We start from the raw sequence: 15,210 nt of genomic DNA, 5'->3' as shown, positions 1-15,210 counted from the left end.
TGTTAGACTGTAATTATCCTATTTTTTGCAGTATATTCACCCAGAATAGGTATGCTACAGTTCATGTACTGTTTAGTTTAGTTGTCTGAAATTGTAGTACCTTAGTGGTGCTAAAGAAAAGAGGACCTACTTTCAATTTATCTAATTTATCAGAAAAACAAATTCCTCTATATATTGTTACTGAAATAAATCCCTAGGATGATATATTTTGAACAAAAGACCTGGTGGCTGTACCAAATCAAACCATTAGTGAGTAACCCATGACCTACATTAAAAATGACAAGCCTCTAAACACACACATTGTATTTAAATGTATGTAGCCTACATAAAAACATACCATAAAAAAGTACCACAAAGAAATCAGAAATATATTTAAGTAAATATGATTTATTAACAATTGCAACATTACAAATGAAGTAAAAATGTTAAATGTCAAAGTGATTCAAATATGCAAAGCAGAAAGATAAAAAAGTAGGTGGCAGTCAAAACAATATTTACAGTATTTACACTTACAGTATGTTGTCCATAATATTTGGAAACATTGGATCCAACAGTGGAGCTTTTGCCAACTGCCAATGTTGGCACCTAGTCCTTGGGGGGAGAAGTGTGGGGCTTTGCCACCTAAATCACTGCTCCTGGCAAGTTAATACATTAACATATGCGCGCTGCTCGCTGACGCTTAGGTTGCGTAAAGGCGTAGTGATGGTTGTCACCGTGTCCATCTCTCTCCAGGTCGTCCAGTGTGTACCTGGCTCTCTTTTTGTTCTGAACAGTCACGTGGATACTATCGTCACTGAGCTTGAACACAGCCCTCTCTTTGTGCTGAAAGTTGGGCACGTGGTTGGCAAACTTCTGCCACTCTTTCTTGTTGTCCTGGATCTTGAAAGAAACGTTCAGGATGTTGTCTCCGAGAGGCTGGCCGTTGAGCCTGGCGATGGCTTCAACGGCCTGTTTGTAGGTTGCCATTGTAACGAAGGCCAGTCCCCTGCACTTGTTGGTGCGGAGATCTCGGAACACCTTGACGTCGGTGACCACGCCAAAGTTCCCAAACATTTGGAGCAGGACGTCCTCGTCGTCGTCCTGGCCAAGGTTGTAGACGAAGATGCGGGGCGAGCGGCGCAGCTGCACCCTGTTGCCCCGCGTGCCACCCTGGTGATGCTTGCGCTCCGCCTTTCCATCAGAGCGATGCTTGGCCTCGCACTGGGGGCTGCTGGTGACATTGGCCGTTGGGTAGAGGTTCTTTCCCAAAAAGGGTTTGACGGGTTCCTGGTCGATCAGCCGTTTGCAGGCGGCCTCCTCCGCAGCCTGCGTGTCAGGGCGCTGGTCAGAGGGTCCGGTGGGGATTTGGAGGTGCTGGTGGCACAGCTGCAGCTTGCTGAAATTATCCATTGCCTCGACAACCAGCTGGTGGGAGTGCTGGTCGGCGGGCGTGGGGGGGCCCTCCTGTTTGATGGTGGTCAGCGATGCCTCGTCCGCCTGCTGGCCAGAGGCTCCCGGAGAAGGCTTCTGGTCGTGCGGCTGCTGTCCGGCCTCCTCCTCCTCTGCCTTGACTTTAACGGGCGCCGGACAGGACTTGGCCTGTTCCACGTCGTCGAGAATCATGCCGGAGAACCTCTGCTCCAACTCTTCGTCCGTTGGGCTCACGGTCTTAGGCGGGCCAACCGCGACGGTCTTTGTGTCTTTGACTGCGGCAGGACTGCGCTTCTGCGCATACGACACCTTGATGGCTTTGGACTGCAGCTTTTGTCGGTTCAAAGTCTCAACGGCTCTTGCTGCATCAGCATGGTGCATGTAGTTTACGAACCCATACTGCAAACTGTGGCCCCGGACCTTGTCCATGATGACCCTGGCGGATTGCACCACTCCGATGGTGCTGAAGAGAGACATCAGGTCCTCGTCGGTGGTGCTCTGGTGCAGGTAGTTGATGATCAGGTTGGTGCTGCCGGGCATGCTAATGCTGTTTGTGGCTTCTTTCTCTCACGTGAAGATGAAGTCCTTTAAAAGGGCAGCCCAGGTCTGCAGGAATCAGGATAATGTAAGTGCACAAATGCACATCCAAAGACACAAAGTCTCTCTTAAAAGTCCTCCAAACGGCAACCGATAACTCTGCAAAACTCCAACTTGTGCTTCTCTCTGTCTGAAAACGACCTACACTCTGCGCAGCACAAACACAAAATGTACAGTAGCCTCTGTGCGTCCCGCTTTTATGCCGTTGGTGAGTCGAGCTGTGATTGGCTGGAGGAGAATTGTCGGCGGTCCAAATATGGGTGTTCAACGCGCTCGTACCTTTGTGGACGCGTGACGCATGTCGCCGTATCCTAGCAACGGCGCGCCGAGCCAATCGGCGTCGTGTTTCCAAGTTCAAAATGATAACCGGCGCTATACGTCACTCAACTGATGCGTCCGAGCTCACGTTAAACAACCAATCAGAACTGGAAGGTAAACTTAAAAAAAATGCATTTCTAACTGAAAACACTGTCCGTTTATGTTTATTTGTTAGCTAGCTAGCTTAGCTAGTTAGCTAGCTAGCTAGTTTGTTTGCTGGCTAGCTAGCTTAGCTAGTTAGCTAGCTAGTTTGTTAGTTAGCAAACGTCTACAAACTATTATTTAACCCTCTAAGTCCCAGCGTTGCTTTACAGCAACAACTTATATTTTAATTAATTACTTCATTATTATAATTTTTTTCTGTTCTTTTTTAACTGAAATTGAACTGAAACCTCTCCATTCCATGGTATTAAGCATTAATTATATGGTCAAGAGACTCAAGACTCATCATTTAAGATAGAAATTATGCATCGAAATTGCTCAAGTGCTGCTGCTGAAACGAAACTCTTGAGTCTGGAGAACAGAACGTGAACATATAACTCCAGTTTCGTGTGCTTTATAAGATGCTGCTTTTTTATCATTGTGATGGTTATTCGTTCTTATCGTTCTGAGTGAGAACCCATCGGCAAAAAATAAAGGAAAACAGCGCCCACTTTTCCTTTGAACAGTCTGTCTCAAGACACATTTGAGTAGGCTACTGTTGACAACAGTACTCAACACAGTACCAACATAAGTACACAACAGTCTGTTGTGTACTTTATTGTATTGTCAGTAGGGAGTTAAGTGTTTCAAAGCACGCACATCGACGGTGAGTGCTGCTGGCTGCTATGAAACTAATATGAAAAGAATAACAAAACGCGATCAAAACACAGTCAAAGAGCACGCACACCACTTTCCAGGTAAGGATTTACTTTAATATTTGCAGCTCTTCACCATGGTCATTATGACCATGGTGAAGAGCTGTTTCATGGTCATATAGACCTCACCTGGTGAAGATCCTGTCAGATCAAAATAGCAGCAAATAATAAAGTAAATCCTTTCAGTTTCTCAAACATTTTCATGCAAAGGACCCCCAAATTGATACATTAGGGCAGTGGACCCCCATCTGGAAGGATTTGGTGCCAGGGGAACCCCAATACCACATAATCTGATTAGATTTAGTAGGCTACATAATTCTATAGTCTACACTGTGGGAGGGTAAAGATCAATCAGAATAGTCATTCTTATAGTCTTTCTGACTAAGATTAGTATTTTCTAATTCTAATCTTTTGAAATTGTAATGAAATCGAGTAGGCCTATACTAAGTTAGTTCCATTGATGCAAGCCAAAACACAATGCATTAATTGATTCTTAAAATAAACATGCTCTGAAAATGCACAATGGTCCACCCATCTGACCACTTTAAGTGATCAGATTCAAATGTCTGTGAGATTTTCAAGTGGGCCCTGCCCTGATTGAGACATGTTTGGGAACCACTGGTGTATAATAGGTTTATTAATGGTGATTGGTGACTATTACAGTAGGTAACAGTAGATTTAGATCTGCTTTTATGTCTCACTGCTGCAAAAGCATACACATTTATGTTCTAGAATGGCTCAAAATCTCAGCATATCATCGCTGTCAGGTATTAACCTTGTATTTATATAATTTCATCCTTTTGGTGTTTTTTCATAAATTCATGCTCTATTTTATACTTTGCTGTGTGACAGTGTCGCACAAAAATAACAGATCTATAAGCTCTTGTGTGAGGTCGTACGTAGATCTTTAGCTATAATGACATGCACAAAATATGGACACCAGGTTGAGAGTGGCTGTCTGTGTGTTTTATAAATATTTAACAAATGAATAAGTATTAAGAGCTTGTGACACAGGTCATTCTTTTCCATTTCCTGAATAGTAACGGTTTTGAACATGCAAGGTTTCTACCCGACAGCGACAATACAGTATGTTGGAACTACATGTGTGTATATGTGCCCATTCATTTGGCCATATATTCTTGTGAGTGCAGCAGAGGTACAGGAAAATGATTGAGCCCAGACATGGGCCTCATTGCTCTGAAGAGCTACCCTGCTATATATATATCATTCCCAATGAACCATATTTAGACATAGTCTTATCAACTCAATCGAGTAGTCTGATTAAACAACACATAAGCCCTGATATACTTAGTTGTACAATGGTGGTGTGCAATAATAGTAATAAATAGCTGATCTACAAGCTCACAATGCATCGCATTGCAACACGTGAGCTTGTAGCTTGGTGTGGCATCAAGGAGTGAGCCATCTAGTTTTGCACATAGTTTGTGTGTCTGCACCCCCGCGACTAATCTTGCAAACTACTACTACTGATCAGTGTCAAATTGTTTGTGCATGCTGACAGTAGGCCAAGGAAGTAGTAAATCTCTGAATATATATATATTTTATATTGCAAATTTTCATATATATTTTTTGTGTGAATTACACAGATCCACAGTGAAGCCATGTCGATATTAGACCGTACTTTGTTAAATAAATATTTTCTGTCAAATTATAATGTATTGCTGTTGTTACTAAGTAGCTTAGCGGTTTCATTTCCAATAATAACCATCTTACTGCACATAAGCAATAATTGCCACAGTCTCCAGTGGAATATGAAGTCCAGTGGAATATGAAGTTGTCTTAGAGCTGCATTTACTTGATATGTCCAGCAGATGGCTGTCCTGCATGGTGTCCAACAGAACTTCTAAGTGGCTGCTAGGAGGGGATGTGGGAACTCCAAGCCTCAGTTGATGAAAGTCTTCAGCACCCACAGGCACACAGTAAGTAAAGGTCAATACAAAAGTTTGTAAATGCAAAAGAGAGAGCCAAGTGTAACATATTCATAGTATTAGTCACTGCACTTTTTTTTTTAGCTTTTGTTTGTTTTAATACATTTCTTTAATACATAATACTATTTATACTTTATTATTATTTTTGCGTCTGTCATAAGATGCGCAGTACGCAGACACAGTCGTTGAAAATTGTATACACGCACGTAAATAAGAACTAAAGTGGAAACTCATTGCAAAGTATACAAAAAGCTGATTTGTAAAATATGATTTACATCACTGCAAAGCATCCCTTGTAGGGATGTGCCGATAAGACATTTTGGCCGATATCGATATCCGATATAATTAATTATGGCCGATAACCGATATTACCGATGTCAATATGATCTCATTCTGTAGAAAAGGTCAGCATATCATCGCTGTCAGGTGTTAACCTTTTATTCATATAATTTCATCCTTTTGGTGTTTTTTCATAAATTCATGCTCTATTTTATACTTTGCTGTGTGACAGTGTCGCACAAAAATAACAGATCTATAAGCTCTTGTGTGAGGTCGTAGATCTTTAGCTATAATGACATACCAGAGCCTGGGCTGCTCCCAGGCTCTGGAATAGTTTGCCCCTACATGTCAGAGCCACCCAGTCGATAGATCTTTTTAAATCCCTGCTAAAGACTTATTTTTTCTCCTCAGACTTTAGAGAAAGCTGAGGTAGCCCTGTTTTCCCTTTACTGTTCCGTCAAACAGTTGGTTAATTGTCATTAACACCATTTTGACCTGAGGACGATTCTATAAATGCTTTCTAAATCATGACAGTTTTCTGAAAAACCCTATGTTTCTATGTCAGTGGTTCTCAAACTATTTCATGTCAAGGAGCCCCAGAATTATCTGTATTTGGCCGTCGACCCCCATCTGAAAATATGTTATTCCCCCAGAAGCAAAGATTTGAGTTAAAACATTCACTCTGAAAGAATATATATTCAAAGATTTGAGTTAAAACATTCACTCTGAAAGAATATATATTCAAAGATTTCCCACAATATGAATGACTCTTGATAGAGTCGTAGCAATCTTTAGCTGTTTTTGCACAGAGAACCATATTTTCAACGTATGTTTAACCCATATATTGTTTATTTTAATCTTCTTCCGAGACTCTTAGCTGAGAAATGGAAGAGTGGTTAGTGCTATTCCTGATATTGAGTTTTGTTCTATTTAGGGACTGTTTCAACATCTCTGAACAGCCTAATTCTGGGTCTCCTAGTTTGCCAGATACATTTTGATATATATTTTTCTAGTAGTTTGAATATGGATTGTGGAACTCATTTGGGGGAGATTGAAAGATTCTAACTGATTCTATCCTTCGTAAAAAGTACAGATAACGTGCATGTTAATTGTAGTTTTCCTTTTGTCATCTCTGCTATTGTTACATTTCCCTGTCTCGTGTGTTTTAGTTTAACCTGGATGCCATCAAGGTCTTACAACCACTGCAGTCTCTCTCTGCTGAGGAGTTTGCCTCCAGGGGAAATTGGTACGATGGACTTCGAGCCTGCATTGGAGAGTCCATGTTTCTGGAGCTGCACAAACTTAGATTGTTCATGGTGAGCACTGCATACTCACACTGCATCATAGGGATGTAACAATCAGTGATAAAAATATTAATTGCTAATTTAATGAATTGTTTCATCCAAAGGATGGTCTTTCTGCTAGGGAGCTAGGACTGTCGCACCTACAACAGTGCCAAATAGATCAATGAAATAATCTATTAATAATCAATCACTATTTTGAGCATGATATTAGGCAGTATGTATATATATATATATACACACGGTGTATATATATGCATAGGCTGCATTGTTGACACTTGTCATTTTCTACTCTTCAAGGTGGGCTGTGGTGCTACTGTGCTATTGGCTGCACAAGATGCACTGCTTTGCATGGGATTAGCCAAAAGCTAAGTAGGAGAGGTATGGAGTTCTAGTCCTTCTCTTTCCATTACTCTGTCCATCTTTCTTTCTTTCTTTCTTTCTTTCTAAATATGGTGTTATTGTATCTATTGAATCTTTGATTCTTGTATTGTCTGTCCTCAGGTCTGCATCACAGATCAGATAGACCTGGGTCCATTTCCATCGACACCCATAGATGATGCTTGCTCAAACTTCCAACAATCTGAGAGAGATCCTGGGCTGTCCTTCAAGGCACACATGTGTAGCAATCACTCGTTCCTGTATAGCTTTGTACTTTACAACATCTGGAGGATCAGACCTTCATCACCAAGGAGGAGTGAACCCATCCTTATCCAAGCTTCCATCATCTCCAATTTCAACTACTGTAAATGCCTCCATGCTGATCTGCCAGCATTGCTCTCTCAAACTGCTAGAGAAGAGCAGTAATTAAACAGCTCCAAAACAGAAGCCATTTTCATCAGAACAGAACCCCACATCAGGTTCAATCATCCCCCATAACAAACATCACCTTCTCTGGCCAAGACATCCCACTTGCATCTGTCGTCACAAACCTGGGTGTTGTTAAAATGAACCCCCGCCTCAACTATGAGGCCCACATCAAACGCCTCTCCAAACCTACGTTTTCCACATAAAGAACATAGCCAATCTCTGTCCCAACCTCATTCTGCCTGATGCTGAAAAACTATTCCATGACTAGACTACTGTAAGTGTAACAATGCACTTCTCATCAGGATCCCTAGCAAGGGCCTTCAAATTCTCCAGTACATCCAAAGCAGTGCTGCTAGGATCCTGATGAGAGTGCGTAGCAACGCGCCTTCCTACCTCAAGGAATGAGTCTCCCTTCAACCCTCAACTCGCAACCTCTGCTCTTCAAACACTAACCGCCTCAAACCCTGTTACCCATCAAGACCAACCTGCGCATCATGGGTGACCGTGTCTTCTGCTCGGTCGCCCCCGAACTGTGGAATGCCCTCCCCGCCCACCTGAGAGCACCAGTCGGTTGATTTAAAGGGTAACCTTTTTGCAACAAAATATATGTTAATGGTGTTTAGAAGATTTTGAGTGAAGTGAAAAGGGAAAGTGTTCTAGATCTTCTAAACGTCATTAACATATATTATTTTGCAAAAAGTGTCCCTTTAAGACTTTCATTTTTTAACAAAGCAGAAACCTTTTAAGAGAGGTGAATGGTGACTTTTGGGAGTTTAATACTTTTATCAGCCCTGCCTTACTAGCATTGGAAAATGATGGGTACAGTACTACAGTTTCAGTAATTAAAAAGCAAAACGTAGGCCTACAGAAATTGATTTGATGACTGAAGCAACCCCATCCTTTAATAATAACTTTATTTAAGGGAATATCTCTGTATGATTGCTTGCAGAAATTAGGTCATATATGTAGATGAGCAAATTGGCTATCCAATCACATAAATTCAGTTGTTCATGAGATGATGTATGATGATGTATAATGATAAGAGTGCCCCTCACTTCACACGGGTGTGATTTTTAATGTAGTAGATGTAAGTTCCTGTGTTCTGGTGACTGGACTATTGCATTTCACTGTATGTTGGCATCGACTAATCGCTGCTTAGGTGTTTGCAGCTGGTCCAAAACGTTTTTAAATCCCTGCTAAAGACTTATTTTTTCTCCTTGGACTACAGAGAAAGTTGAGGTAGCCCTGTTTTCCCCTCACTGGAAGCAAATGTTTGCTAGTTTGTGTATTTTATTTTCCCTGCAAATGTCTGTTTATATTGCGGTTTGCTTCTTGCTTTCTAATGCCTGTTATATGCCATGTCTTTATTACATTGCTTGGTTGAATGCTTGATTCTGATTGGTCATTGGTCAATCGCTGAATTCAGCGGTGAGTTATGTCTTGATAATGACCGCTTCGCTGAGGTGGTCTGTTAATGTCTGTTTATATTGCATTGTTTTCCCTTTGTTTTCTTTTACTTTGGTTGACTTTGTGATGTTAAAAATTTGAGTTGAGTTGAGTTGGTGAGTTGAGTTCTGGGAGAAATACCTACATTCCAAAGCTGAGGACTGATCTCTCCCAGTCAGAACTCCAAACTCACTCCATGTCTCTGGGAAGGGTGGAACCCTTGGGTCCATTTGGTTCAATTTGTACATTCCCAGAGTCAAATTAACCCTGAGATGGTTTACACTGAGGTTCCAGAGATAAATCTTATAAAATGGGGGTCCATGATCTAATATTATTAAACTTATGGTCCTTGAAATGAAAAAGGAAATCAATCACTTCTCTGGGCCCATGCACACATGGACATTTGCAGTGCAGTGCCTTGGACAGCAGACAACAGTCCACCATTATAAAATGAATGCTCTCTAGAAAGCAATTAGGTTAGCATTAGCTTATGTCGACTCATTATATAGAAGTGTAAACATGCATTTAGCACGTTGGTTTGAAATTAAATTCCAGACAGTGGCTACCATCAGAACAAGCACTGAGGTGCCTGTCACCAGACTCTTCTGGTGAGACAGGCCACCACATAGGATTATTACTGGGCTATGATTGGATACTGAACTACATTGTTAAATTTGCCACATTTGACTGATTCTTCCTTAAAGTTTTTGAGTTGAACTCTAAAACCGTTAAAGATTATAAGATCTTGTGTTGTGTTGACTGAAACAGCTAGAAATGTGAGATATAATCTCTTATATGATTAAAAGAACACACAACATATTATGCAGAAAACTGGAATACCACTGTTTTTTCTGTTTGTGGATTGTGTTTTACATAATAATAAATTACTATAAAAAGGGAATGTGATTATGTGAGGTAGTGTTCATTGTCAGTGTTTCAGTGTTTATAATATATGGTATTATTTCAGCGTTTGACAAATCTACTAGTTATTCCACTGCACCTTTTCCTGTATATACTTGAAATACTTTAAAACACAATGAGTATCATAATAAGATACATGCAGACACGTTTACATTTCTTAGATGATTTATCAAGGTACTCAGTTCATATTTACAAGTTATATACATTGTTCTTATACAAAATGGAGTCATTAATAATGAACTAGAATATGAGTAATAGATAAAAAATATATACATCAAAACAAAAAAACAGTAACTTAAATTCATTGATGAACAGTTTGCAACAAATATATATCATTGTTCTTATATACAAAATGGAATCACGTTTGTGACAAAGCGTCCTTTTCTTGGAGTCTCTCCTCCGCCCATTTCTCTAACCGTCCCTTCTGCAATAGGTTGGCCTCTTCCTCCAGCACGGCAGTCATCTTTGATTCCATTTCAACCAACCTCCTTGCCATGTCCAGGAGCTGGAACTTTCTCATTTCCTTGTCCTTCTCCATGGCTGCAATCTTAGTCCTCATCATGTCGACCAAAATCACCATGTTCTTCCTCTCTTCCTCCATGTCTTTGATCTTCATTTCTTGTGAGAGGAGCCTGGACCTGAACACATTAAGATAAAATAAAATGAGACCTCTATTTATCCTGCCAGGGAAATTCAGTAACCAGGGAAGCACAGCAGTTAAGATGAAGTTAAAGGGTAAGAAAAGTACTGTAAAAACAGCAGCGTAAACGATATCACACTTAAAGAAACACCATCGATAATTAACAAAAATATACAATTACAACACTATAAACCCTTAACGGTGCTTTCATAGTGCAAGATAAAATAAATAATAAGAGAACACACAGTAAGCATGTCAGATAGTGTACTTACTGTAAATTGTCTTCTGCAACGCTCGCTGTCCTTCCAGCATCACGCCTGCTCTTCCTCACTTTGAAGCAGAATTTCTTCTTCTTAGAAGTTTGCTCTGAGGTGAAGACGCTCCCTGCATCTAGGGCTGTCACATGAAATTGAAGATTATTGTCATATAAATAATTGCAATTAACGATTTAATTATGTTTTTGACATTGAAGATTTGCACAGGGTAGATATGACAAATAAAATAACTCAAATTCACGAATAAATTAATAATGTACTGTGACCAAAACGGGCAACATTGGGCGCGTTCGGAACTAGCGCACTGAGTGCGCTCCGGTGCAGTATTTCCGAACACACCCATAATGTTATACTTTCAAAAATGTTTTAAAAATAAAGGAAATGGCAGATTCACATGATAGAAATACAAGCTCACAATGCGACATGTGAGCTTGTAGATCTGCCATTTCCACTACTTTTGAAATATTCCAAAAAAGTATGAACATTTTACAACAGAATAACTTATAGAATGGGAAGGGTTCTGATGATTATGCAAAGTAAATATGACTATCTCAAATAATTGCGATTATGTAATTAATAATTGTGACAGCCAGCTTACCTGCTTCCTCAACCTGCTGTCCAATTACATCCTCCTCCTCGACACCTGGTGGAGTGCTGAATCTGATGATGACAAAAATGTACAATTTACAATTACAATGTAGGTGGTTATGCAGTGACTTACAAAAATCAAGGTAACAAATTACTACTGTACCCTTACTAGCCTATATACATGTATGTAACATAAAATAAATTATGTTATAGACATAGAATGCAGAGACAATGTAATTCCTGAAGAACTATACCATGCAGGTATAGGCATAAACAGAACCTAGCAACTGTTTAAATAATGCTAAATCTAAATTACATTATTATCATTGTGAATAGAAGAACATACCTGGTGTGCCCCCCTAGTGTCGAAAACGTCTGGGAACTCAGATTATACTTGCTAGACTTGCCAGAGAAGCACTTCTTCAGCCTGTAGAGAGAGATAGATAGAATATTATTTCATTTGCATCATTTAAAAGCAAACAGTGTGCAACCAACCATTAAAAACAAATGTAAATTACAAAAAGCCGGCCGTTTAAATCATTCAATCTCACATATCATTGATATGTTCGATTTTGTCCGTTGGCGTTGGTTGAGTGTTGATATGATATCAAATTGATATCGTTGATATTATCAACACTGAACCAACGCCAACGGACAAAACAATTGACGTCTGGTGACGTACGCGGTGACCACTGACCAGGGGGGAAATCAACGGTGAAATGATGATGATGAAAAACAACAGTGAAAAACAACGGTGCGTAAAGAACCAGGGGGGAAATCGAATCTAATCAGTTAAAACACAACTAACCTCATCAGTAAACTGTCTGTCCTCCGCTGCTTGTTGTTGTTCTCCATGATGATGATGAACAATTCGTCGTTAGTTTTCACCGGATCCGTTCGGTTAGTCCCGTGATCAGATATCGTTGAGAGATGCAACTGATGTGACTGACGTCTGTGTTGTCTCTGCAGCGAATGACTTCAAATCTCCCACTCTCAGCTGCTTAACTGTGACCTGTATGCGAATTGTGTGAGGCGAGTTCTGATTGGTGGGAGCGTCGGTCGCTCCACCAATCCGGTGGAGCGAAACTAAACTCAACGAAACTAAACTTAAACTATGATATGAATGATAAACATTTAAACAACAACGAAAATCATATTGTTTGTTTGCATGAGTGAAAACACGGCTAATGTTGTCTATGGACTGGCTGGCCGCTGGCCACTTGATGTACCGGGCGGGCCGTGGCATCAAGTTATGATTTCTTTCATTCTTTTCCTCCAAGTTCAAATGATAGCAGCCGCAGGCCTTACGTCACGCATCCGAGCGCACGTTGAACAACCAATCAGAACGGAGAGGTAAACTTTAAAATCATGCATTTTCTATTTCTAACTAAATATAACTGCTGATAACGCTGTCCGTTTGTTTGTAGACGTTTGCTAACGACCTAACTAGCGTGCTAGCTAAGCTAGCTATAGCTAACTAAGCTTGCACATTAAGCTAGCAACTGCACCTCTCCATTCCATGTTATTTTGCATTCATTATGGTCAGATACAGATTATACATCGAAATTGCTCAAGTCCAGCTGAAACCAAACTGTCTGGAGAACAGAACGTCAACAACAGGCTAACTTTGGTGTGCTAAACTGCTTTATTTATCATTGCAATTTGTGATGGTTATTCATTCTTTATAGATGCATAGAGACAGTTGCACATTAAGTACTGAGTACTGACATGTTTGGCCATTTATTGTATTTGCTTGTAAATTGTAAAAAGGCCGGAAGATAAGTGTTTAAAACAGGTTTCAAAGCATGGGTGCTGCTGCTGCTGCTGGGCCAATGAAACTAATATGAAAACAAACACAACACAACTTGATTAAAGATGGAAAGACATTCACAGATTCGCTCTTCGGGCTCAATAGCTCAGGAACAAAACATTCCTAAATCTGTACAGCCTGCACTCCCCATCTAAGGATTTGGTGCCATGGCCCAGGGGATACCCCATATAGCTAATGTTTGGGAACCAGTAGGCTATAGTAGATTTAGAATGATCTTATGTCTCACTGCTGCAAAAGCATACACATTTTTGTTCTAGAATAGCTCAAAACCTCAGCATATCATCGCTGTTGCAAACCTTGTATTTATATAATATTTCATCCTGTTTTTCATAAATGCATGCCATATTTTATAGTGTCAGATCTATAAACTATAACAGATATAAGCTTGTGACGTCTAGATTTGAAAAATATGTTTGTTTTTGTGTGTTTTTTACATATTTAAGTATTAAGAGTTTGTTGTGACAAATACTAACTTCATTGGATCTATTGTAACACAGGTCATTCTTTTCCATTTCCAGAATAGTAACGGTTTTGAACATGCAAGGTTTCCACCTGACAGGCGACAGTGACAATATGTTGGAACTGTGTGTATATGTGCCCATTAATTTGGCCATATTTTCTTGTGAGTGCAGCAGAGGTACAGGAAAATGATTGAGCCCAGACATGGGCCTCATTGCTCTGAAGAGCTACCCTGCTATATATATATATCACAACCCAATGAACCATATTTAGACGTAGTCTTATCAACTAAATCGAGTAGTCTGATTAAACAACACATAAGCCCTGTGTTATACTTAGTTGTACAATGGTGGTGTGCAATAATAGTAATAAATAGCTGATCTACAAGCTCACAAAGCATCGCATTGCAACACGTGAGCTTGTAACTTGGTGTTGCACCAAGGAGCGAGCCATCTAGATTTGCACATAGTTTGTGTGTCTGCACCTCCGCGACTAATCTTGCAAACTACTACTACTGATCAGTGTCAAATTGTTTGTGCATGCTGACAGTAGGCCCAGGAAGTAGTAAATCTCTAATATATATTATATTTTATATTGCAAATTTTCATATATATTCTTTTGTGTGAATTACACAGATCCACAGTGAAGCCATGTCGATATTAGACCTTACTTTGTTAAATAAATATTTTCTGTCAAATTATAATGTATTGCTGTTGTTACTAAGTAGCTTAGCGGTTTCATTTCCAATAATAACCATCTTACTGCACATATAAGCAATACTTGCTTATGTTACCACAGTCTTCATTGTGGAATATGAAGTTGTCTTAGAGCTGCATGTACTTGATATGTCCAGCAGATGGCTGTCCTGCATGGTGTCCAACAGAACTTCTAAGTGGCTGCTAGGAGGGGATGTGGGAACTCCAAGCCTCAGTTGATGAAAGTCTTCAGCACCCACAGGCACACAGTAAGTAAAGGTCAATACAAAAGTTTGTAAATGCAAAAGAGAGAGCCAAGTGTAACACTTTTTTAGTTATAGTCACTGCAGTACAGGATAGATTTGAGCTTTTGTTTGATTTAATAAATTTTTCTTTGATACGTTATTATATTGCGTGGAAGTGGAAGTGCCTCTCGCCTACAACTGCGGACTAGTCTTTTAACTCTATGGACTAGACCGCTACAGAGTAGGGATGCACCGATCCGATACTCGTATCGGAGATCGGCGCCGATCCAGGCTAAAATTCTAGATCGGGTATCGGATCGTTGGCCGATCCATTATCCGATCCGATAATTATGTGTAATTACAGTATGAAAACAACTCTACCTCCTCTGTGACACAGCAGTGTAGTATTGACAGTATAACATGTGGAATGCAGCCAGGCTAGCCTGCGCACACATTAACCTGGTCTAATTGTTGCACAGTTATTTAATAAATAATTCAGTGCATTTATATCTGTGTTTGTTACATTTTGTTTTACAAAGTTGGGAAAGTAATGTTTAAGTCAAGCCTTGATGTTGCCTTACACAAAATA

The 15,210-nt window shown here is 40.1% G+C and overlaps 1 protein-coding gene across 1 annotated transcript; it reads right to left on the bottom strand.

The window, feature by feature from the left end:
• Nucleotides 1–651: 651 nt before the first annotated feature.
• On the bottom strand, nucleotides 652–1,950 carry LOC310876921 (ELAV-like protein 1; the record flags this gene model as incomplete). Its single annotated transcript, XM_083790570.1, has 1 exon — nucleotides 652–1,950. The coding sequence occupies one exon, from the start codon at nucleotides 1,948–1,950 to the stop codon at nucleotides 652–654; it is 1,299 nt and encodes a 432-aa protein (XP_083646696.1).
• Between the last annotated feature and the right edge of the window lie 13,260 nt (nucleotides 1,951–15,210).

Source organism: Protomyctophum parallelum, assembly GCF_964188405.1.
Source record: "Protomyctophum parallelum genome assembly, chromosome: 19".
NCBI lineage: Eukaryota > Metazoa > Chordata > Actinopteri > Myctophiformes > Myctophidae > Protomyctophum > Protomyctophum parallelum.
The sequence above is the reverse complement of the archived record's forward strand: the minus strand, read 5'-3'. Positions and strand labels throughout refer to the sequence as shown.